The sequence below is a fragment of the Ambystoma mexicanum genome, chromosome 9 (genome assembly GCF_040938575.1).
Source record: "Ambystoma mexicanum isolate Mex_15411 chromosome 9, UKY_AmexF1_1, whole genome shotgun sequence".
Lineage (NCBI taxonomy): Eukaryota > Metazoa > Chordata > Amphibia > Caudata > Ambystomatidae > Ambystoma > Ambystoma mexicanum.
The window spans coordinates 1118579192-1118605651 of NC_090931.1; the positions used below are offsets into that span (position 1 = coordinate 1118579192).

Below are 26460 nucleotides of genomic sequence, written 5' to 3' on the forward strand. Positions count from 1 at the left end.
CTCTATAATTGGTTGGCACCCTTAAATCCATCAGTACTTTTCCACATACGTCAGCAGCACACAGGCTGGCCTCCGAGTGCTGGTGGGTTGGTCTTGACCATAGCTTCCCACCAATTAGTTCACTATCCATCATAACACTGCTGTCTGCCAGTCAATTGGCCCTTTGAAGATTGGCCTTAAGTTTGTTCTTCATGCCTGAGAATAAAAGGGAGTATAGCATACTCCAACTCCTTGCATACGCATAGCACGTCACGATTGTCCATTTTCAGCCATCCACGTGACTGAAGACCATGGTTTTGAGCGTTTGGTGCATTTAAAATACTATATATTTTTTTAATTATTTTATTTTTTGTAATTTAGTTTCTTACACACTTTTTTTACAATACAAGACATTACTCCCTCCATCTCAATACCCCCTTAAAATCTTAGTAAACTTGAATACATAAAATTCATTTTCTGTTACTGAGTACGCTTCTCTTCCAGTATTTTTAGAGTAGCCTTTAAAAAGTTCACCGTGGAGTAATTGACTCTCTGGTCAGCTGCTCCATAAATTAGCTCCCACCATCTGTTGGCATCCAGTCCAACTTTTTTTGTAGCTCCTTTAGGAGAATACTATTATTTAATGAACCTCTGACATCTTCATTGTTTTCGTGCCCGTCTTCTGAACAGGAGTCTGTTCTTTGACGTGTTTGTAGTTACTGTCTGATCATTCCGGCCCAGAGTGGCCTTGGCTTCTTGGGGCTGGTCCATTCTCGCCCTTCTTTGAGTCACTTCTGTTATTCGATTGCTTTTCAACTGCGACACACTGAAAAAGCCTTCCTTTTTCTGGTCCAGCTCTGCTAAAATGCGTAGTGGAATTGTCCATAGTTCACACACTCCTATATATATATATATATTGGTGCATGCCGCAATCTATTCACTACATAGCTAGCCTTAAGAATACTTTGTATAGTTGCGTTTCTTTGCATCTGTACACGTGTAAAATTACTTGATATCTTCATCGTCTCTGTAGCATAAATATCTTTGTTTCGATCCCGAAATGTTGCTTATCTTCTATACTTTCTTAACACCTTATAGAATGTTTATGTTCTCTTGCCTCTGCATCTCTTCTGGGTGCATCAGTCTTGCTTCGTGTGACATCACCACTTTTCCCTTTCGCTCACTTTTCCCACTTCTTCTGGGATTTCATTCAAATGGCCATCATATTGTCATGTATGCAGGTATGGCTTTCTTAATGGGAACCTTGCCTCCAGGATTCTCCTTGGTATTGGTATCTTCACTGGCACTGCATGTATTTCACATTCTGGTTCCCAGCATATAGGCAACATGGGAGCCAGGGGAGTTGCTAGGTCTGGAAAAGACCCGGGGCTATGCTGATGTCGGAACTGTTGGGACTGGGGCTAGCTAATCTTTTGGCTGTAGCTCCTGAGATTCTATCCGGGGCTACAACCAAAAGATCAGGGGCTATAACCTCCTTAGCCCCCCCTAGCAACGTCCCTGATGGGAGCGATGCTTGAGGTGGGCGTACTTGGCGCCTTCTCTACAACACCTTGGATGTTCTCATCTCTGCAGACATACCCATGTCCAACCCTCTCATTACTCTTCTCTCCTGGTCTGATCACGCTCTCCTGTCCTCTCACCTGGACCTCCTGGATCCCCAGGCTAAGCCCCCGCCCGCACTGCCAGCCTCCTTCTCCGTCATTCGACCTATTAAGCAAATGTCAGATGCTGCTTTTCACACCACCTTCACTCCCCCTCCTACACCTGCCACTTCCACTGACTCTCACTCTGACACAACCTTACTATCCAAACAGGTGCTCCCCTGCTCTTCCAGAACTATCCAGGACAACATTGTCTTCCTTGCTCCAGCCTTGGCTGATTTCTGCAATCACTCATTTGCCACTGGATCCTTCCCCTCACTTCTCCTGAAGCACCCCTTTGTGATATGATATGATATGATATGGTATTTATAACGCTCCTATACACCGGTGTTTCAAGGCGCGATGAGGCAAGGGAGGGTAAACAAGAAGAGGACATGACAACGATCATACTAGGCCTAGTGACATTGAGATCATGCATGTGCAGGGGAGAAGGAAGGGGAAACGTGACTGGGGAAGGGGAGGAGGAGAGGTGCAAGACACAGGATCAAACATCAAAGAAAAATGAGTGCGGCCACCAGGTGGCAATGCTAGGTTAGGTGCAGACAACAAGTGTCTGATAGGTGCGGGTAGGGGGACTGTAGGGATGCAGATACAGACCCAAGTGCATGGTTGCCAGGAGGCAGTGCAGGTGTGCAACTGGCAGGGCAGGGACATGGGCGCGTGGTTCAGAGGGTAGCCAGGTGACTAGTGCAGTATCAGACAGGAGATCAGCAGGGAGAGGAAGAGAGAAGACATAAGCAAAGAGGAAAGTCTTGAGTTGCTTCCGGAACCGGAGATGGTTCTGCTCAAGTTTCAGAAGTTCCAAAGGGAGGCACTAGCCAATGAGAGAGATCTGCCCCCAACTTGTTGCTTGGAAAAGCGACTGACCTCAAGGAGTTGGAGGTGGAGGAGCGAAGATACTGCCAAAGAGAGAGTTGGAGGTATTGTGGTCCTAGGCCGCAGAAGGCCTTGTGGACAATGCAGAGAGTCTTGAACTTGATCCTTGCAGTCACTGGGAGCCAATGGAGAGATTCCAGGGCTGGAGAGATACGATCCCTGTGCTTGAGGCCAAGTCTTGCAGTCCTGTTCAGGGTGAGTTGCAGAGGACGAAGAGTAGAGGCAGGCAGATTTAAAAAGAGCCTGTTGCAGTAGTCAAGCCTAGAGAGAACCAGAGCTATGGAGACAGAGAGCTTCTGGGGGAAGGAGAGGAAAGGAAGATTACCTTTGAGGAGGTGCAGTTGGTACTTTGACTTCTTAGAGATGTCAGAGATGTGAGGAGAGAAGGAAAGAGTGTAGTCGAAGATGACACTGAGGTTCTTAGCCTCACAGGTAGGAACAGGAAGAGGGCCAAGGGAGGCCGGCCAGAGAGTGGCCAGAAAGAAAGGTGCAGGTTTGCCGATGAGAGGGACCTCTGTCTTATTTGGTGTTCAGGCAGAGATCGCTGGCGGCACACCACTCCTGGGTTGCAGACAGACAATCCAGGATGAGAGAAGGATAAAAGGTGGCTGAGGGGAGCCTGAAAGTGAGCTGAGTGTCATCCGCATAGCACTGTAAGTTGGAGAAGAGAGCAGTAATGCGGTGCGTACCAGAGAGAAAGGTTAGACCCCTGGGGAACACCACAGGTGGAGAGAGGGATAAAAGAGAGGAAGGACCCAAGTTGGACCTGGTAGGGTCGGTCCGAGAGGAAAGAAGTCAGCCAGGCCAGAGCCTCATCAGTGATACCCAGGTTATCATGGAGCCGGTTGAGCAGGATGGCATGGTTCACAATGTCAAAGGCAGAAGAGAGATCAAGTAGGATGACGACAGAGGGGAGATTAGCATCAAGGTAAGAGGGCAGGTCTCTTCACAAAAAGCCTTCTGCCGATCCTTCCTGTCTGGCTAACTACCGCCCTATCTCCATTGCCCCCTTCCTGGGCAAACTCTTGGAGAAGCTGGCCATCTCCCAGGTTATCCACCACAATGAATCTGTTGGTTTTCTCCTGAAGAACTCCTGGAGAATTGCGCCTCTTTGTCTTAACAAATTTTGTTTTGTATTCCACATTATGCCCTTCTTAATGCGCTTTGGCAACGTGCCTTTTTCAAAAATGGGCATTTAAATAAGTAATATTCCATTCACATTATTCCACGTTTGATCATCTTTCATGGATCTAATCCCTCTGCCGCTCTCATGTTCTTGCCCGTCGGCTGTTCCCTCCACAACCACCGGTCTGGCTTCAGAGCTGCCAGAGGCATGGAAACTTGCTCTCTAATCTCGATTCCAACCCTCCTTCTGTTATCATCCTTCTTGAACTTTTCTCTGCCTTTGATACGGTCAATCATGCCACCCTTATAAATCCGCTCTGTGATACCCATGGCATCACGGACCTGGGTCTGGACTGGTTGACCTTTTTCCTCTTGGACCGACCTTCCCAGGTTCAACTGGGCCCTTTTCTCTCCTCCATTTCACACTCCACCTGTGGTGTCCCTCAGGGCTCTATCCTCTCGCCTTGGCTTTTCAACATCCACCTGGCCCCTCTGCCTCCTCCTCTTCCTCTCTCATTCCTGACTGCCTGTCTGCTATTCAGGCATGGTGAACTGCTAACAATCTCTGCCTTAATGCCAGTAAGACAGAGATCCTTCTCATTGGGACCCTAGCTCCCTCTTTCCCTCCCACACTCTGGCCGTCCTCCATGGGCACCCTCCCTTCACCCTCTTGTGAGGCACAAAACCTGGTGTCTTCTTCAACTCCTCCTCACATCACAGATCTTTCCAAGAAGGCCCACTTTCAGCTTCACCTCCTCAGAGGCATTCTCCCTTTTCTTATCTTCCCCCCAGAAACTCAGTGTCTCCAGAGCTCTGTTCCTCTCCAGGCTGGACTACTGCAACAACCTCTTCCTCAAGCTGCCTAACTCCTCCCTTCACCCCTTCAACTAATCCAGAACAGAACTGCAAGACTTATCCTTGGCCTCAAGCCCAGGGATCACATCTCTCCAGCCCTAAAATCTCTCCACTGGCTCCTGGTTGCTGTGAGGATCAGGTTTAAGATCCTCTGAATCATCCAGGCTTTTTGGGGCCTGGGACCCCGTTACACCCAACTCTCTCTCCCTAAACACCTTCCTGTTAGAGCCCTTCATTCTTCTAGCTCTAACTCTCTGCAGATCAGATGCTTTTCAAAGCAGGGATTGGGGGGTAGATCTCTCTCCTGCGCAGGTGCCTCCCTCTGGAATGGCCTCCTGGCCCCTCTCAGACTTGAGCCGGATCTCCTTAAATTCTGGAAGCTTCTCAAGACATTCCTTTTCTCTTCCGCCTTCCCTCTCCCCTGCTAATGTCTCTGTCTGCCTCTTGATTGGCTGCCTGGTTCCTTCAGATTCTTACAGGGCACTATGCACCATTGTCCAGTCATCTCCTGCACTTGGCCTCCCCTGAGCCCCTCCTTCAACATGTACTTGCCCTCCTGGTCCCCTCCCCTGTACTAGCCTGGCTGGGCCTGCACCTGTGAGCCCTTCCAGCCCCTTACCTCCCCCTGCACTCTATGCATTCAACTGGCTCTGTCCACCTGGCCTCCCCTGGCGCTCGCTTTTTCTCGCAGGCCCTTATGCCCTGACCGGTATCCCCCCACCCCCTCCCATGCACTTCTTGTTACTGCACTTGTACAATATGAATATCACAAGGCCCAGTAGGACTGTTTTTGGTTTTTTCCTCCCTGTTCCCCCACCCCTGTCTTGTTGTGCCTAGAAACACATTGTGTATTTGCGCATTACGAATACCCAATTACAATTACAACCCTTAAACATTTTGATCCAAGTAGTATGTGAGGGCAAGAATCGGTTTGGACACAGACAGAATATTTGATTTGGATTTCCTGAAATAGTTTGACCTTAGTTTGAGTTAGGTAGGGAAACTCCCACTTAGAATAGAGCAAGGTCACTTAGAATAGAGCAAGGTAGGCCGTTGTCCAACCCAACTTTCCTTTCATAAAAGTTTATAGTCAAAACTATATCTTATGTGTCTGTGTCTCCCTCATGATGCCTTTACACCTTGCACTACTCTCTCCACTCGCCACTACTTCTCCCTCCTCCAACTACTTCTACTCACTCCTCCACACTACTACTCCCTCCTTTACACTACAACTCCATCCTGTACACTACTCCACCGCTCCCACACTACTCACGCACCGTCCTTTCACCCAGTACTATTCACTTTGCATCCACCCCTTTCACTAGCTCACCTGACCATACTCAGCACACTATCACTCACACTCACAGCGTAGTACCACTTTCTCTCACTAACAAATACCTTGCTTTTCCCAGAAAATGCCTCCACAATTGAACGTTCCTTCCTTGCTCCTTGCTGGTCTCTTGGTTCACCACCTCCACCTCGTCCAACATAACCCGAACAACCCACACCTTCTGGTTTCTTGCCAGTTCTTTTATGCTCCCCTTTCCCTGCTATAGGTTCTCTTGCCCTGGCCAATCTGGCCCTGTCTTTCCGGCCCTGGAGGTGTCATTGTCTGTGAATTTGACAACTAGCGGGTTAAGCCCCTCTCATTTTCTCCACACAGTCCCGCTGGGGAGTATTGATGGCAACCCAGGGCAGCCAATTGTCCCAGTTCATGGTAGGGGACCTGGTACTTGGCACCCCTGAGATAAGTACATTTTTGGTGGGGTCTGTTCCCCTTTTGGCAGTCTCTGATGGTCTAGTGTAATCACCACGGCGGCCTGTTCATAACAGAGCCTGAGACCATGGTGCCATTTAGTGTTTGTTCTGCCATTGTGTTCGCTTCTGGCATTGCCTCTTTCTTCCAGCGTGCTGCACTGGCAGGATTGGGAGGGTTGTAATTGCTGCATCTGGTATGGTTCTCTACCGATTGTATGGCTTCTCTGGCGTTGGGGATTTCATCTGCTGGTTATCTCGCTGACTCTGAAAGAAACATAAGGAGTCTGGCGAGGATTTTCGTTTGAGTCATGGTGCGAGACCAGTTTGTATTGCAAAGATACATGCCGACACAAGGTGGGGTTATGATTCAGTGCTTTCTTTACTGTCTCGGCCTCAGGGTGAGGACTGGCTCTAGGCTTTCCACTAGGCTTCCCCGTCCAGACTCCTGCTAAAATGGGTTCTTACCTTTTTTTGACAATGCCATAGACTTGCGCTTGTCACAACACCAATACCCACCTCCGCCTGGAAAATGAAAGAGGATGTCTGGCTTATATCACAAACTGTCTTGATCATCTCTGCTAGCATGTAAAGAAGAACTATAAATGTCAATGTTGCAAAAACAGCTAATATCATTTTGGGAGTTTACCAACTGGGTCTGATATCTCCTGTGTGTTATCACTGGAAGAGACCAATTTCTAACCTATACAAACCATAAAAGGACATTGACGGACTGTAAGACAGACTGTAAAGAGTGAAACAAAGACAGCCAGGTTGGGCTTTAAGTTAAAAAAAAGGCAATATGTATACCTACATTTAAAATGTTCAGTTTGCCTCAGAGGGCATTCAGGATCCCTGAAGGCCTCTGGACTCTGCTCCCAACTTCGGATTCTTCATCAAGGATTTGCGTAATGGTGCTCCGGAGCTTCATCCCCCTCTTTTGTGGCTGGCGTGGACTCCTCTGCAGGGTGCATCTGAGTCAGCCCAAGGCTCTCCACTACGCATCTTGTCCTGGACCCAAATACCCTCCACTAGTACAGGCAGCTATCGCTGCAAGTGACAAGGGCTCTGATGGCTACACCCTGCGCTAGGTGCTTCATCATGAAATATGCAGTGAAGAAATATAATGTTGTGCCATTTGGCCACTTTGACTGATGTCCTTGGATCTCCCCATGGCTACACACCCCTGATCCCCAATAATGGCTCCATCGCACACTATTCATACAATCGGTAAGCCATTAAACTAGCCCATGCCCATACGTGGACTTACCATGACCACTAGCCACCCTACTCTAACCCATGTCTGCTGCACAGCCCTATTGATGCCTCAGACTCCGGCAAAGCTGGTAATATCTGCCTTTGACCACAGTGGCAGCCCTATTACTATACTCTAATCAGTGACTGTTGTTGACAAATCTGGTAACTTCATCCTTTTTCCCCAAGGGGAGTCAACCCCATTGAGGTTAGGAGGTTAGCATGTTCTGCAAGAGGCTCCCTATGGGTTTGGACAAGCGGGATGTCACTGGGAGGGACTCCTCCTTAGGGGATGAGAACTCCCAAGGTAGAGTGAGATTGTCCCCTTTAAAGACTGTACTCTCTGCCTTTATGGGGGCCAAATGAATTGTAAAGGTGATAAGGCTGTTTTGTTTTTCGGACACCACTGCTGAACCGTCCTCAGACTCGACATCTTATAATCAGATGCATGTTACCTCTCATACCAGAGACTCTTATAAAAACACTGAAGTCGTCAGCTGGAGGAGGAGATTCCCTGACACTAATCCAAATGTTAAGGGAGGAGATGCGAAGAGTGGCAGCTGCCGCTGGAGCGTGGAGCAAGCACGTACTGGAGGTGGGACCACAGAAAGGACATAGTGGGCCAGGAGCCCGAGAAACACTGCTGAATCCAGGAGAGACAAAGCCCTGAGAAGGCTGACGTGACAGGAGGTCATAGAGCGGCAGGCGGAGATGAACGCCGCAATAGCAGCATCACTGAGCCTCCCTGGTGGAAGCACTGTGAGAGAGCAGGTACACAGGCCACACAGGAAGAAGGGAGGTGGGCGGTTGGACGCTGCGAGGCAGCAGAATCCCTGACTCCTTCACTAATGAGGGAGTCCGTGAACAACCTGAATATGGACCAAAGTGTCCTGAGTAACAAAAGAAACCCAGGGGTTAGGGAGCCCATCAGTAACCGATACAAGGGAAAAGGTGTCCTGAAGGATACAAGAACTGATACCAATACCAACAGCCAAGTGAACCATATTGAATAGTTCCATAAGGAGAAAGGGACGCAAGCAGATAAGAAACACCCAGGGGTTAGAGAACCTGTAAGTAAACTATACCAGGGCAAAGGTGTTGTGTAGGATACTAGGACTGATACCGAAAACCAAGACAATCAGGGAGAAAGGGACGCAAACAGATAAGAGAAGCCCAGGAGTTGGAGACCCCATGAATAGTCTACACAAGTGCTGACGTGCCCCAAAGGACACAAGGACTGATACTAATACTGAAGGACAAGAGGGCCATAAACTAAAGGGTGAAGATGCCAGTGAGAGAGTGGGACATCAGATACACCATTATTGCAGGGAGCCAGGTCGAGCACCCCATTGCACTGAAGCATTAACATCTTTATTGAATTGATTTATCCTTTTTTTGAACACTTGAAAACCCTTCATGAATTGAGTGAATTTGTAACTTGTGGAACTGAGAGTTGGGTGTTGAACTGTTTGATTTCTTCATTAGAAAACTGCTGTGGTGACCCAGGCCAGGGTCTGCATCCTGGGACAAACATTTTGACTTTAAAGATTATCTGCAGGGGAGGGCGTTCATCTAGGAGGCACTGACGACCTCCAGTGTAAAAAGACTTTCTCTTAATTTCGTTTCCTTTTTATCTAGTTGTACAGACATTTAGTTGGACAGGTTAGGAGGGAGAATTGTTTTGAGCTGTTTGACATCCTGACGAGCCCCTTAATTTTAGTTGTTACGAAGGGATGCCCCTTTTAGCAATAGTGATAGTGAGGCATTTTCTTTAATTGGAATAAAAGTTCAGTATTGAACGATGTCTTCTGATCCGAGTCTTACTTCTGGTTCGCAACATATGATGTCAGAAGTGGGATGTTGGTGCCCTGATATAGTCAGACCCAGGACAGAGTTTTTATGTCAAAACCCATCAACCTTTTACCACTGATAGGTCACTGGGGTATTAAACCCTCCTTTGGGGTCATCCCAAAACATCAACAAGTAGGAGAGAGCACAGTCATACTTTCTCTCGAGCAAGCCTTCTGGTTGCGCAGAGGAGCAGGGAGAGTTGGAATCCTCTAGTTCTGATTTTTTTTGGATTCCAAAAACCCTCAGGTTAAGAGTAGATCCCATATGGCGTCCCTTGAAACTCTCCTGGAGAGGATAGTAGAGAATCAAGCCCAGGCTGACCAACGCCGCCGGGAGAGTATTGACCTGATAGGGCTAGGCCAAATCTTCAGGTCCTCCCACATGGGGTATTACAACCTTATCGAGAGACGTAAGATCTAGGTGACTATTTTTACCAACTCCAAAAGATTGGCAGCCCAATTTCAATGGGAGAATGCCCTAAAACATGTTATTTATCCCCTCTCTTAAAAGGAGAATTTTAATCTCCTATCATACCATTAATCCCCATAGGACTAATCCTTTCCAGGATATGAAAATGGCCCTGTTGGGAAACGTTGGGCAAACAGAAGCCTTTTTATGTGTGAATTCTGTAGCACCCAGTTACTCCTCACGAGACCCCTATTGAGTAGGCTGTGTGGGTTCAGAACCTCCTGACTCAATGGCTGGGAAAGAAAACCTTGCCACAGGTGTTGGAGGCCCTGACATTAGAGCAATTCATCAATGCCTTACCTCCTCCTCTCTAGAGAGCTGTGTTTCAGCAACCCCAGTCTTCCCTCCAAACCACTATTCAGATTCCGAGGCTTCCGCGCTTTATAAACACCAAGGAAAGCCTCCAGAGCGCATGAGCGAACTTAGATCATCTACTAGGGGAACATCAATCAACCTCCTGGCTCACCCTTTTCACAGGTGCAATGAGACTCTATTGAAAAAGACATACAATGCTGGGGGTGGAAGGAGGGGAAGTCAGAAGCCAACAACCAGTCACTTATTTATAGCCTAAGCCCAATTGTGCTTTTGTTGAGTTTATATAATTATTTTATAAGTGTTAGGGACAGAACGCAGTTAGCATAGGATTACGGATGGAGGGCTTTCTCATTTGTAACAGACATCCTGATGAGCGCCCTTTTTACATTTTTCTTTATAGAATAGGGCCAAGCACCTTAGAGATAGGGACAGCCTAGGTATTGAATGATTTAAAAATAAAGAAAGGTTTGAACACAATGCCACCTTCTCCGTTTCTTGGTACTGATCTATCACAGGACTCAGTTTGCATGGCAACCAGTTCTTGCAAGACCAATGCACAGGTGCATTCTTTATGGTGTGCATGGAAACCAGGCACTGAGAGACCAGCGTACTGGTGCATTTTTTATCTTTGTAAGTATGAACTCAGCGTGCATTGTAATGGCAACCAGGTCTTGGGAGACCAACGTGCACGTGGATTCTAAATAAGAATGGGCTGAATGTGCATGACGACCAGGTTGGGAGACCAACCCTCTGGTGCATTCTTTATCTTTATAAATATGCACCAATGTCGATGGCAATCAGGTCTTGGGAGACCAATGCGCAGTTGTAATATTTATCTTCATAGATATGGACTCAGTGTACATGGAGATCAGGTTGAGAGACCAACCCTCTGGTCCAATCTTTATCTTTTTACGTATGGACTCAGTGTGCAAACCGACCAGGTTGGCAGACCAAATCGCAGGCGCATTCTAAGTAAGTATGCACACAGTGTGCATAGTGACCAGGTCTTGGGAGACCAACGGACAGGAGCAATCGTCTTCTTTTTAAGTATGGGCTCAGTGTGCATAGTAACCAGGTTTTGGGTGGCCAACGTGTAGGTGCATTCTTTTTCTTTGTAAGTGTGTACTGAGTGTGCATGTTGACCAGGTCTTGGGCGACCAACGCACATTTGCATTCTTTATCTGTGTAAGTATGGACTTGGTGTCCATGGGGACCAGATCCTGGGAGACCAATGCACAGCTGCAATATTTGGCAACCAGGTCTTGAGAGACCAAGGCACCGGCGCATTCTTTATCTTTGTAAGTATGGACTGGGTGTGCATGGCGACCAGGGCTTTGCTAGTGGACCCAACCCAATCCCAGATAACCAATATCACGTTCTTCCTCACTACATCTGACCTAGTGAAGTTGACAGGGTTATTCCCGCCGAGCCAGAATTCCTCTCTAACATCAAATTGTGTAGCTTAACTTGAGACATATGCCCATGGTATGAAATTGGCTATAACCATGCAAGCCTATTTGCTGATCATATTAAGGGCTGCAGGCTTCCTATTGCATTAGCTCATATAAGACTTAAAGGGATCATGTTAGGCATGTGATCCATTCATGAACAACGGGGATATTTTGCAGAATACTTCCAAACTCTCAATATATTGCCAGTAGATCGATGTGTTGGTCTGCAGTCATTCAGCACACCTGAGGTGCTGGGCGATCCATGTGCTGCAAGACAGATATTAACCACTGGAAGAGCCAGGCGAGGCCTCAGCAATCTATTTTCTTACAGTCTTTCAGTGAAAAATGGACAAAGAGTTTGGTTCTCCTCTGTTGGGACAAAACAGTGATGGCGAGCAAACTTTTGTGGTCAGCACGCGGCTGTTCAGGAAATCACAAGGGCACAACTGTAGCACCACAATGCCATGTGTGTGTGCCCGTTTCTAACATAGTACTGTGTAGCAGAAGCAAGCAGTCTATGTGTACCTACATGTACTGCTCACTACTCCCACGCAGACTCCCCCAGTGTACTGATCTCCGTATCGGATTAAAGAAGACTTCGTTTGATAAACTCTTACATGTCTAGAATGACAGGGTAGGCGGAAGAGCAACACTTAAACATCCACGATTTCCCAGCTATCTGATGGAAAAGAGTTGAGGGTCTGACTCATCCTGCCATGTGCTACGAAATGATGGTGAACAGGAGTGCAGCACCGCTGACATGTTCGCGAGCATATCATATGGCTTGTGTCAAAAAGAACAGGCAAGCCAATGGTCTGTTAACGGCTATTGCCATTTAAACTCAATGTGCAGTGTGGAATGATGAAGAATTTAAAAAAATACACTTACATCAAAAACACGCATTTGCAAAGCCAACTGTTTTTTTGTGTAGGCATTGGATGGCCATCTGCCAGGCATCATGTAATCATGCCATTTGCCAGCTGTTGCACATATGATGTCTGTCCCCGTTGCATCACATTGGCGGACCTGGAGGCTTACAAGCAATACCTGTCAATGTTATTACTCCCTGGGCATATGATGGCAACCCCTAGTATATGCCAGCAGCACCTGCCGTGTGACGTGCCATATTCTGTCAGTAGCTGGGAAAGGATGGGGCTGCCTGGCAATCAGACGGCAACAGCTGGAAAGTGGTGTGAGTACTCGGGTATTTATGTTAGTGCCTAGCAAATACTTATCCAATGCCTAGAGACATGCTAACCCGGTTGCCTATGTCACTGTTTATCTAGTTCGCATTTGAGGTTCAGCACGCTGTCTTACTATTGCCAGTAAAGTTGTGGTCCATACCTATTTTCCTGGCCTCCTCCATTTGCTGGTAAGTGGCTAGCTGCCCTCCTTCATATTGGCACACTGCCTTGGCCTCCTTGTAGGTGAGCTGATATTTTCCACTGCGCGACTCTCTGTGATAGACCCCAGCTGCTTGCTCTGTGGAAAACAGACATTAACAATCATTTCATTGTGTCTTAAGAGTAAAACAGGAAAACAAGCAAATTGGCCTCCAGCATTGCACAGCGCTGGGCTACACGAGATCACTGCCAAGTGCACTGTGATCTGGATCAGCAACAGCAGTGAACAGTGCATTCATTTGTAGCCAACACAGAGCAGCGATAGCACCAACAAAAAGCCAGAGCAAGGGTGCATACAATGGCATTCTGTAAATCGTAAGCATTTTCGGGGGCCTGGCACAGATGCGTTTTGGGCCACTTACATTTTAATAAGTGGCAGAAACGTTTCCCCTCCCGGACCGCTTTCCCAAGGGGTGTCAAAGGAAAGGGGGAAGAGGTCTACCCACTGAGATAGTTGAAATAATTGCACATTTTATAACCAAATTCTGGGCATGACTTATGCTGCTAAAAGCAGGAACAAAAGTTTGGTTTGCCCATGGTGACTGGTAGCTGACTCGGGCAATCAAAAACCATAAACCAGAAAGGAAGTACTGCTACGTGGGGGTTCTACCAAAGCAGATTCAAATTCTGAGAAAAAAGATTTGTATTCTGGGGAACCCTTTTTGATTACTAGTGGAACTTATCCAAACATGCATAGCCTATAATGATGTCCAGAAAGAAACACACAGGAAAAGTCTGCACAGTAAATAAAGTTCATTGTAATGAATAAAAGCAAATGGTTCTCTTGTATACACTTGTACATATCAAGAAGGGGTGTGCTTTGAACAGAAAATTAGTATAGCAAGTATTAACACAAGAAAAAAAACATACAAATTACAGTGAGTCCCTAAACGAATGTGGCTAACTAGGGAAGCCAAAAACAAACAGGACAACCAGTACGTCAAACAAATAATGAGTCTCTCTATGTATTATTAGTGAAATACAACCTGAATTTAGGAAAGAACAAGAAAAAGAATGAAAAAATATATATGTAAAATATATAATACAATGTCACTTAGATTGCATTGATTCTAAAAGCAGGTACATCTATAGATACAAGGTATCTCTGTATAAGGTAGAACAGAAACGAACATGCTTTGTAAAGGCACATGTTGGAATAAATTGATTATATCAAATGAACAATTGTACACTGCCCAATGTCATCTCCCTCTGTATTGCATCCCTCCAGGCTAGCTGGATTGCATTGTGTAGGGTATACTACACTTAAGCCATTTAAATGAGATACTACAAATATCCACCTGACTATAGCCAACAGTTTATTGCAAACCAAAGGAACATGATATTATGATGGTACTAGAAAAAGTGATATCTGTTGTATAGTAATCATATTATGCTATGTTATGGGATATTGGTATAATGCCTAGATGCTATTGTCATAGCCTCGAAGCGCTTCAGATTGTCTGGGAGTTTCCCAAACCATAGTCTAAACAGAATCAGTGGGTAGACACCGTCCGCCCCTCTCCTCCACGCCACCCGATACAGCTGTACCCTCCTCTGTGCCCCTCTGTATCCTACCCCCCCACTGTATATCTGTTCTGTTGATACCTCTGAAAAGTGCACTGTTGTGCATCTGTACGGTTGTATACCTCTGTAAAGCACTCCGTTGCTTCTCAATAAATGCCATAATAATAATAATAATAATAATAATAATAATAATAATAATAATAATAATAAGTTATGTCTCCCTGTGCCCTGGGATCAGAGTTCAGGCCGTATTGTCCTAGATTGCACCTGTGTGGGAAGCATGCATGCACAACACGTTCCTCTGCAAATGTTTATCTACCATAATCTTGGTGGATGAACTACAATTCCTGTGTTGTTGATGCATCTAGACCAAAGGTCGCCAAACGGTCAATCGCGTTCCTCTGCAAATGTTTATCTACCACAATCTTGGTGGATGAACTACAATTCCTGTGTTGTTGATGCATCTAGAGTCTAGACAGAATTTTGAAGTTAATGATGTGTCTCATATACATAGAATTGTGGAGATTAGCTTGCCTCACATGTAGATAGAATTGTGAAGATAATCATGCATCACATCTAGATAGAACAGTGGAGATTAGCCTGCATCACATTCAGACAGAATTGTGGAGATTAGCCTGCATCACATTTAGATAGAATTGTGAAGATAATCATGCGTCAGATCTAGATAGAATTGTGGAGATTAGTCTGCATCACATTTAGATAGAATTGTGAAGATAATCATGCGTCACATCTCAAAAGAAGTGTGAAGATAATCATGTGTCTCATATGCACAGAATTGTGGAGATTAGCTTGCCTCACATGTAGATAGAATTGTGAAGATAACCATGCATCACATCTAGATAGAATTGTGGAGATTAGCCTGCGTCATATTTAGATAGAATTGTGAAGATAATCATGCATCACATCTAGATAGAATTGTGGAGATTAGCCTGTGTCACATCTAAACAGTATTTTGAAGATAATCATGTGTCTCATATACATAAAATTGTGGAGATTAGCCTGCGTCACATTTTGATAGAATTGTGAAGATAATCATGCATCACATCTAGATAGAATCATGGAGATTAGCATGCCTCATGTTTAGATAGAATTGTGATGATAATCATGCATCACATCTAGATATAATCGTGGAGATTAGCCTGCGTCACAGTTAGATAGAATTGTAAAGTCATTCATGCATCACATCTAAATAGAATTGTGAAGTTAATCATGCATCAGATCTAGATAGAATTGTGGAGATTAGCCTGTGTAACATTTAGATAGAATTGTGAAGATAATCATGCATCACATCTAGATAGAACTGTGGAGATTAGCCTGCGTTACACATTTAGATAGAATTGTGAAGATAATCATGTGTCACATCTAGATATAATTGTGGAGATTAGCCCGCGTCACATTTTGATAGAATTGTGAAGATAATCATGCGTCACATCTAGATAGAATCATGGAGATTAGCATGCGTCACATCTAGATAGAAGTGTGAAGATGATCATGCATCACATCTAGATAGAATTGTGGAGATTAGCCTGCATCACATTTAGATAGAATTGTGAAGATACTCATGCGACACATCTAGATAGAATTGTGGAGATTAGCCTGCGTCACATCTAAACAGTATTTTGAAGATAATCATGTGTCTCATATACATAAAATTGTGGAGATTAGCCTGCGTCACATTTTGATAGAATTGTGAAGATAATCATGCGTCACATCTAGATAGAATCATGGAGATTAGCCTGCCTCACGTTTAGATAGAATTGTGATGATAATCATGCATCACATCTAGATAGAATCGTGGAGATTAGCCTGTGTCACAGTTAGATAGAATTGTAAAGTCATTCATGCATCACATCTAAATAGAATTGTGAAGTTAATCATGAATCACATCTAGATAGAACTGTGGAGATTAGCCTGCGTCACATTTAGAAAGAATTGTGGAGATTAGCCTGCATCACATTTAGATAGAATTGTGAAGATATTCATGCGTCACATATAGATAGAACTGTGGAGATTAGCCTGCATTACACATTTAGATAGAATTGTGAAGATAATCATGTCTCACAACTAGATAAAATTGTGAAGATTAGCCTGCAGCACACATTTAGATAGAATTATGAAAATAATCATGGTCACATCTAGATAGAAGTGTGAAGATAATCATGCATCACATCTAGATAGAATTGTGGAGATTAGCCTGCATCACATTTAGATAGAATTCTGAAGATACTCATGTGACACATCTAGATAGAAGTGTGAAGATAATCATGCATCGCATCGAGATAGAATTGTGGATATTAGCCTGCATCACATCTGGATAGAATTTTGAAGATAATCATGTGTCTCATATACATAGAATCGTGGAGATTAGCCTGCGTCACAGTTAGATAGAATTGTAAAGTCATTCATGCATCACATCTAAATAGAATTGTGAAGTTAATCATGCATCACATCTAGATAGAATTGTGGAGATTAGCCTGTGTAACATTTAGATATAATTGTGAAGATAATCATGCATCACATCTAGATAGAACTGTGGAGATTAGCCTGCGTCACATTTAGAAAGAATTGTGAAGATAATCATGCATCACATCTAGATAGAACTGTGGAGATTAGCCTGCGTCACATTTAGAAAGAATTGTGGAGATTAGCCTGCGTCACACATTTAGATAGAGTTATGAAAATAATCATGCATCACATCTAGATAGAAGTGTGAAGATGATCATGCATCACATCTAGATAGAATTGTGGAGATTAGCCTGCATCACATTTAGATAGAATTGTGAAGATACTCATGCGACACATCTAGATAGAATTGTGGAGATTAGCCCGCATCACATCTAAACAGTATTTTGAAGATAATCATGTCTCTCACATACATAAAATTGTGGAGATTAGCCTGCGTCACATTTTGATAGAATTGTGAAGATAATCATGCGTCACATCTAGATAGAACCATGGAGATTAGCCTGCCTCACGTTTAGATAAAATTGTGATGATAATCATGCATCACATCTAGATAGAATCGTGGAGATTAGCCTGTGTCACAGTTAGATAGAATTGTAAAGTCATTCATGCATGACATCTAAATAGAATTGTGAAGTTAATCATGCATCACATCTAGATAGAATTGTGGAGATTAGCCTGTGTAACATTTAGATAGAATTGTGAAGATAATCATGCATCACATCTAGATAGAACTGTGGAGATTAGCCTGTGTCACATTTAGAAAGAATTGTGGAGATTAGCCTGCATCACATTTAGATAGAATTGTGAAGATAATCATGCGTCAGATCTAGATAGAATTGTGGAGATTAGTCTGCATCACATTTAGATAGAATTGTGAAGATAATCATGCGTCACATCTCAAAAGAAGTGTGAAGATAATCATGTGTCTCATGTGCACAGAATTGTGGAGATTAGCTTGCCTCACATGTAGATAGAATTGTGAAGATAACCATGCATCACATCTAGATAGAATTGTGGAGATTAGCCTGCGTCATATTTAGATAGAATTGTGAAGATAATCATGCATCACATCTAGATAGAATTGTGGAGATTAGCCTGTGTCACATCTAAACAGTATTTTGAAGATAATCATGTGTCTCATATACATAAAATTGTGGAGATTAGCGTGCGTCACATTTTGATAGAATTGTGAAGATAATCATGCGTTACATCTAGATAGAATCATGGAGATTAGCATGCCTCATGTTTAGATAGAATTGTGATGATAATCATGCATCACATCTAGATATAATCGTGGAGATTAGCCTGTGTCACAGTTAGATAGAATTGTAAAGTCATTCATGCATCACATCTAAATAGAATTGTGAAGTTAATCATGCATCAGATCTAGATAGAATTGTGGAGATTAGCCTGTGTAACATTTAGATAGAATTGTGAAGATAATCATGCATCACATCTAGATAGAACTGTGGAGATTAGCCTGCGTTACACATTTAGATAGAATTGTGAAGATAATCATGTGTCACATCTAGATATAATTGTGGAGATTAGCCCGCATCACATTTTGATAGAATTGTGAAGATAATCATGCGTCACATCTAGATAGAATCATGGAGATTAGCATGCGTCACATCTAGATAGAAGTGTGAAGATGATCATGCATCACATCTAGATAGAATTATGGAGATTAGCCTGCATCACATTTAGATAGAATTGTGAAGATACTCATGCGACACATCTAGATAGAATTGTGGAGATTAGCCTGCGTCACATCTAAACAGTATTTTGAAGATAATCATGTGTCTCATATACATAAAATTGTGGAGATTAGCCTGCGTCACATTTTGATAGAATTGTGAAGATAATCATGCGTCACATCTAGATAGAATCATGGAGATTAGCCTGCCTCACGTTTAGATAGAATTGTGATGATAATCATGCATCACATCTAGATAGAATCGTGGAGATTAGCCTGTGTCACAGTTAGATAGAATTGTAAAGTCATTCATGCATCACATCTAAATAGAATTGTGAAGTTAATCATGCATCACATCTAGATAGAATTTTGGAGATTAGCCTGTGTAACATTTAGATAGAATTGTGAAGATAATCATGCATCACATCTAGATAGAACTGTGGAGATTAGCCTGCGTCACATTTAGAAAGAATTGTGGAGATTAGCCTGCATCACATTTAGATAGAATTGTGAAGATATTAATGCGTCACATATAGATAGAACTGTGGAGATTAGCCTGCATTACACATTTAGATAGAATTGTGAAGATAATCATGTCTCACAACTAGATAAAATTGTGAAGATTAGCCTGCAGCACACATTTAGATAGAATTATGAAAATAATCATGGTCACATCTAGATAGAAGTGTGAAGATAATCATGCATCACATCTAGATAGAATTGTGGAGATTAGCCTGCATCACTTTTAGATAGAATTCTGAAGATACTCATGCGACACATCTAGATAGAAGTGTGAAGATAATCATGCATCGCATCGAGATAGAATTGTGGATATTAGCCTGCATCACATCTGGATAGAATTTTGAAGATAATCATGTGTCTCATATACATAGAATCGTGGAGATTAGCCTGCGTCACAGTTAGATAGAATTGTAAAGTCATTCATGCATCACATCTAAATAGAATTGTGAAGTTAATCATGCATCACATCTAGATAGAATTGTGGAGATTAGCCTGTGTAACATTTAGATAGAATTGTGAAGATAATCATGCTTCACATCTAGATAGAACTGTGGAGATTAGCCTGCGTCACATTTAGAAAGAATTGTGAAGATAATCATGCATCACATCTAGATAGAACTGTGGAGATTAGCCTGCGTCACATTTAGAAAGAATTGTGGAGATTAGCCTGCGTCACACATTTAGATAGAATTATGAAAATAATCATGCATCACATCTAGATAGAAGTGTGAAGATGATCATGCATCACATCTAGATAGAATTGTGGAGATTAGCCTGCATCACATTTAGATAGAATTGTGAAGATACTCATGCGACACATCTAGATAGAATTGTGGAGATTAGCCCGCATCACATCTAAACAGTATTTTGAAGATAATCATGTGTCTCACATACATAAAATTGTGGAGATTAGCCTGCGTCACATTTTGATAGAATTGTGAAGATAATCATGCGTCACATCTAGATAGAATCATGGAGATTAGCCTGCCTCACGTTTAGATAGAATTGTGATGATAATCATGCATCACATCTAGATAGAATCGTGGAGATTAGCCTGTGTCACAGTTAGATAGAATTGTAAAGTCATTCATGCATCACATCTAAATAGAATTGTGAAGTTAATCATGCATCACATCTAGATAGAATTGTGGAGATTAGCCTGTGTAACATTTAGATAGAATTGTGAAGATAATCATGCATCACATCTAGATAGAACTGTGGAGATTAGCCTGTGTCACATTTAGAAAGAATTGTGGAGATTAGCCTGCATCACATTTAGATAGAATTGTGAAGATAATCATGCGTCAGATCTAGATAGAATTGTGGAGATTAGTCTGCATCACATTTAGATAGAATTGTGAAGATAATCATGCGTCACATCTCAAAAGAAGTGTGAAGATAATCATGTGTCTCATATGCACAGAATTGTGGAGATTAGCTTGCCTCACATGTAGATAGAATTGTGAAGATAACCATGCATCACATCTAGATAGAATTGTGGAGATTAGCCTGCGTCATATTTAGATAGAATTGTGAAGATAATCATGCATCACATCTAGATAGAATTGTGGAGATTAGCCTGTGTCACATCTAAACAGTATTTTGAAGATAATCATGTGTCTCATATACATAAAATTGTGGAGATTAGCCTGCGTCACATTTTGATAGAATTGTGAAGATAATCATGCGTCACATCTAGATAGAATCATGGAGATTAGCATGCCTCATGTTTAGATAGAATTGTGATGATAATCATGCATCACATCTAGATATAATCGTGGAGATTAGCCTGTGTAACATTTAGATAGAATTGTGGAGATTAGCCTGCATCACATTTAGATAGAATGTGAAGATATTCATGCGTCACATCTAGATAGAACTGTGGAGATTAGCCTGCGTTACACATTTAGATAGAATTGTGAAGATAATCATGTGTCACATCTAGATAAAATTGTGAAGATTAGCCTGCGTCACAAATTTAGATAGAATTATGAAAATAATCATGCGTCACATCTAGATAGAAGTGTGAAGATGATCATGCATCACATCTAGATAGAATTGTGGAGATTAGCCTGCATCACATTTAGATAGAATTGTGAAGATACTCATGCAACACATCTAGATAGAAGTGTGAAGATAATCATGCATCGCATCTAGATAGAATTGTGGATATTAGCCTCCGTCACATCTGGATACAATTTTGAAGATAATCATGTGTCTCATATACATAGAATTGTGGAGATTAGGCTGCATCACATTCAGTTAGAATTGTGAAGATAATCATGCATCACATCTAGATAGAATCGTGGAGATTACCCTGCGTCACAGTTAGATAGAATTGTAAAGTCATTCAAGCATCACATCTAGCTAGAATTGTGATGTTAATCATGCGTCACATCTAGATAGACGTGTGAAGATAATCATGTGTCTCGACAGTGATGCCACTAACCAACTCTACTAAATCAAATCTCACTCCTCTGCATACACCTATCAACCTCTAACCAAACACAACCATACATCTGAAGCACTACAAACCTCATGCACTTCACTACACTGCAATAACAAAACAAACCACAAATAGCCTCGCACAACAGCACATGACGGTTACCACCCAATAAGTACACCTAAGTTCAGCGAACAGTGTTAACCGAACTGAAGCTGCCAACAGCACATCACAGCTCTCTTGCACTTTTCTCGCTCAATCCTACTAACCCATCCCACCCTCTTTCATTTCAGATCTGCCACAGCGACAGGGGACCACTTCAGTGGTGATAGTGCGCAGTATAAATATCCTTTAACATTAATATTAACATCTTTGCCACGTACGAACATCTCTGAGCCAGCGTTCTAAGTCCAGCATTCATTTCTGTATATCCTGAGTTCTTTTATTTGTGGCAAATTCTCATCTTTGATTCTTTGATTCTCCAATTTGATTTGTCTCCTTGGCCTATTTCCTTTTGCATACTGTCTGACTTCCCAGGTTTGACCTGGCTTTTGTGTAATTGACTACACCCGAGCATCTGTCTAGTTACTTAGTGCCTTTGTACTTCCTGTTTCCCCTTTCCCAAAATCCCTGCTATCTCCTGGAATTCCTTGGCTCTGAACGTTGAAAGGGAACTGTGATCTCTTAATTGTTCTGGATGGATCTCCATGGAGACTGAAACTCAAATTACTCAATCCATTCAGCGCTGTCATTTTGCACTTGTGTCTGCTTGCTGGCGGGCCTCTGTTTCAGTATTTTTCATCATCTTCAGCCTTCCTGCTGTTCTCAAAAGGTGATTTTCTGTGCATTGTAGTGCTGCCCGTTCCTATGGGCAGGACCACACTGATATGCAAATACTTCTTTCTCCTCTGGTAAGCCTTTGTGAGCTAAAACATGAGTGTAGACCCTCCTGAGGAGGCGCACGCCATTCCCTACAACACGTTATATGGGCTTATTCGGTCTAGGTAGACAATGTCTCACAGTGTTGGCAAATGTTGGTATGCTTAGGGCTTTACACTAAATTTCTAAGGGTAATCCAGGTGTGAACTCCCTGCTCCTGGGCCCCACACAGAGATACAGCTCCATAGCCACACTTCACTGATAATGCTCACCAAGGCAACACATGTGTGGGTTTGTTGGTGGTACCCTTGTTCAGAAGAGAATTACGTAGCATTTCAGTGCTTGCTGTTCTTTTGGGATTGACCAGACTGATATGCAGATAGCTGTTTCTCCTCTACTAAGGCATGGTGCACTAAATATGATTGGATACCTTCCTGAGTGGGCAAAATCCCACAGCCCATGTTATTTGGCCTGTCATTCTCCATTGACAGGCTTTCAGAATTCTGGCACATTTTGTAACACTTTCGGTTTTACCCTGAGGTATTAAGGGTAATCCAGACATGAACATCTTGCTCTCAATACCTCGAGAGTCGCCACACAACAACCACACTTCACTGACAACAGCCAATAAGGCAGAAACACATGTTTGGGTGTGCTGTGGTTAGTCTTGTTCAGAGAAGTGCCTAGCATTTCCATCTTGGACTGTCCTTATGGACAAGACCACATTTATGTGAAAATTAATATTTCTCTTCTGCTAAGGCATTGCAAGCTAAAACATGATTGTAGAGTAGACACCTGGCGGGGGCACAATACAATACAACTGTTTATTTGGCCTTGTTCATGCTCAGTAGAAAGGCTCTCTCAATTTTGGAAAATGTTGGCTTGCTTGTCAATTTACTGTATGCTAGTAAGGGTAATCTAGATGTGGGCAATTTGCTTTACTTGCCTACACAGCAGAGCACCAAAGCCCCACCTCACTGGAGATGCCCACCAAGACAGGAACACGTGTTTCTGGGTTTGCTGGTGATACTCGAGTTCAGAGGAGAATGGCATAGCATGTTAGTGCTGGATTGTCCTTAACAACATTGTGTGATTATGGGAAAATCACGTTACCTCAAATTCAATCACTTAAAACTGTTTTACTATGGTTTGGATTATTGAAAAAACAGCATTGATCAAGGCTTTTAGACATCGAACAAGGAGTCTGGGTGCTTACAGTGCAGAGATGGAGTCAAGTCAAGCAGCGGCGGTGATGGGCTCTAATGATGCAGTGCTGTGTAGCCACAGCGTCGGTTTCTTGGTCGAAGATGCTAGGGGCGGCAGGCTATGCCGGGTCATGACGCTGGAAGAATCTGTGGCTTGGGGTGTGTAGAAGCAGAGACTAGTCTTTTGTGGGGAGTAGGTTTGTCTGACTCAACACGGCACGAGGATACTGCAGCTGAAAATGTCTTGTAGTCAAAGACGGTGGTGACTGGGCAGTGGTGTTGGGTTGGACATGCTAGAAGACTAAGTGAGTCTCAGGTACGGAGATGGCAGCGCTTCAACATTGTCGTTGAGATACAGAGGTGTCGAGCTTTGAAGATGACGTCTGTGGCTCCCTTGCAGATGTTTGGGCAGTGTCAAAGGTGCCCAAATGGTGTTGAGGAGGTTCGGAGATGCAGGGAGGTCACATCCTTGGTTCTGTGGTTGCTGAGAGACCCAGTCCAGGGTCTCAGGGGCAACATTAATCCTTTCATCTGCCCTTTACAACCAGGAAGGTTTGTAGAGGGGACTTGCAGGGGTTCTGTCCCCTCCAGTACCAGTGCTTCTGTTGCAGTATGCCTTGTCCACATATCCGTTTTACTCCAAATTCGCCCATGGGATGGGTAGGGAGAAGAGCTTTCCTCTTCCTTGGAGCCTTCTGTCTTCACCTCTATGGCAGAAAACTTTGGAATAGACTGTATCCCCAACAGAGTTCCAGGTGAGTCCTTCTCATATTAAAGTCCAAAGATGAATCAGCTAAAAGGAGAGTGTACCCCCCTTATAGAGGCAAAATGCTACAGTGTATTGTTCCACAGCAAGCATGTTGTTAGGGGTCCAGTCCTGGCTCCTGTAAAAAATGTCATTTGGCTGCTTATGTCTCATCCATGTGCCTTGTGTGCATTAAGTGAGGAGATGTGGGGGGTTTGGGGAACCTTAGCATAAACCAAGATGCCAAGACCTCCTGTGTTCTGAACCTTTCTTCTGAGCTACTAACACCCTCCCCACACACTTCCCCTGTCGGCATATATCAACATTGTTCAGCAATCAGCATCATGGTGAGAACAGGCTATTGCAGTGGGAGGGCTGGCTTTGAAGCTCCAATCCCCAGCTACGCCCAGGGAGACTTCCTGCCCTGGAGAGGAGCAGCAACCTACCCCCAGGAGCATCAAAGGGAAGGGCTTCCTGGCCAATACCCAGAGAAAACTCAGCCTAGATAAACTGAATACACACCCATACCTGTCATACAATGTTCGCTGTCCACTAGGCTGACAATTAAGTAATATCAAGGGTTTGTGGCTATATAAGTGTATAATTTTAGGAGCCATCATGACCAACCAGACATGGCTTTTCTTTAGATATTCACATGCCACCAGGCCCTCAGGACACGCAGTATTACTTCGGGAAAGGGGTGTATGTGTTCACAAAGGCAGCCTCCTGCCTACTGGAACGTTGGGCTGCAGCAGGACTGCATTCAGGAATGCATATGGAACCTTTGGTCTGCCATTTTGCCATGTCATGGCAGTTGCTTGGGAATGTCAGGAAATGCCCCCTAGCAAAGTGACATGGTATATTATGGCTTTTGGCATGGAGCATTTATGAAGATGAATCTGAGTAGCAGAGTTCACCTTCAGAGTCAATAGTACCTGTATCATTTTATTAAATACAAATAAAAAGGTCCCAGGCTGTGACTGTCCTCACAGATTGCATTCTGACGCACACTCCTATCCCATCTATATTTTTCGACCAACATACAACGATTCCTGCATTGTAATCTGTGAAAAGAAGATCATGATGTTTGTGTTTAATAAAACCGATATGCAAAGCACCAACCCATATGCTCAATTCACTGAATAGTACAACAAAAAATCATCATAGAAACATACGGGTAGAACAAGCATGATGTTTTCTCTTGTCTTCTATAGAACATTTTCTAACTCATCTTACTTTTATCTAATATAATGACCCTCGATATATCAACATCAGAATAACGAAAGGCTGAGCTGGCCTACTGGCATTCCAACATTTGATAGGTTGTCTGATGAGCTAGAAGCAAGCTTTAACTCACTGCGCCACCCCTGTTTCCTTTAAAAAAAAATTGTGCAAAGAAGGTGAATTCTGAAATTTACAGCAGCACAAAGAGAAAGGTGCTTTGTACAGTATGCAATTAAACGTCACACATAACACAAAAAACGCCACACTTAACCAATCTACAAAAACACTACTCATTTCAAAGATGACTTCTGTGACGAATCCCAGGGTATCATCACTGCTTCTATAGGAGAAGCCCCTTCCCATGAGACTAGGGAATTGAGCCTGCTACACGAGAGCCTGCCTGTGGGTGGTACTCAGCAGGTGGATCTCATGGGAGGGGCCCCCCAGTGGGACCAGTGACAACCGTATTAGGAGAATGCGGTATTCCTCTCGCTTATTTCTGACCCTTCCTTCTTTTCACCTCACTCAGTGCCCGTGGTTCCCCACACCTCTATCTATCTATGTAGAGTTGAGGAAACACAGTCCCAGGAGAATACTGAGATGAGGAAGAATGCCACTGAACTCTGTGATGATCATAAGTTCATTACTGTGATGAAGAGGAAGCCTGGAGCAATGAAGAATACCTATGGAAACCAGCATGCAGATTCTAGTTGCTGGAGAT

General features: G+C 43.5%; 1 protein-coding gene across 1 annotated transcript in view; it reads right to left on the reverse strand.

Annotated features, from left to right (window-relative positions):
* Positions 1–26460, reverse strand: part of TNFAIP6 (TNF alpha induced protein 6) — a 396535-nt gene that overhangs the window by 298482 nt on the left and 71593 nt on the right. The window contains exon 2 of the mRNA XM_069616489.1: positions 12956–13093. Within this exon, the coding sequence (XP_069472590.1) occupies positions 12956–13093 (138 nt within the window). The remainder of the gene's footprint in view (positions 1–12955; positions 13094–26460) is intronic.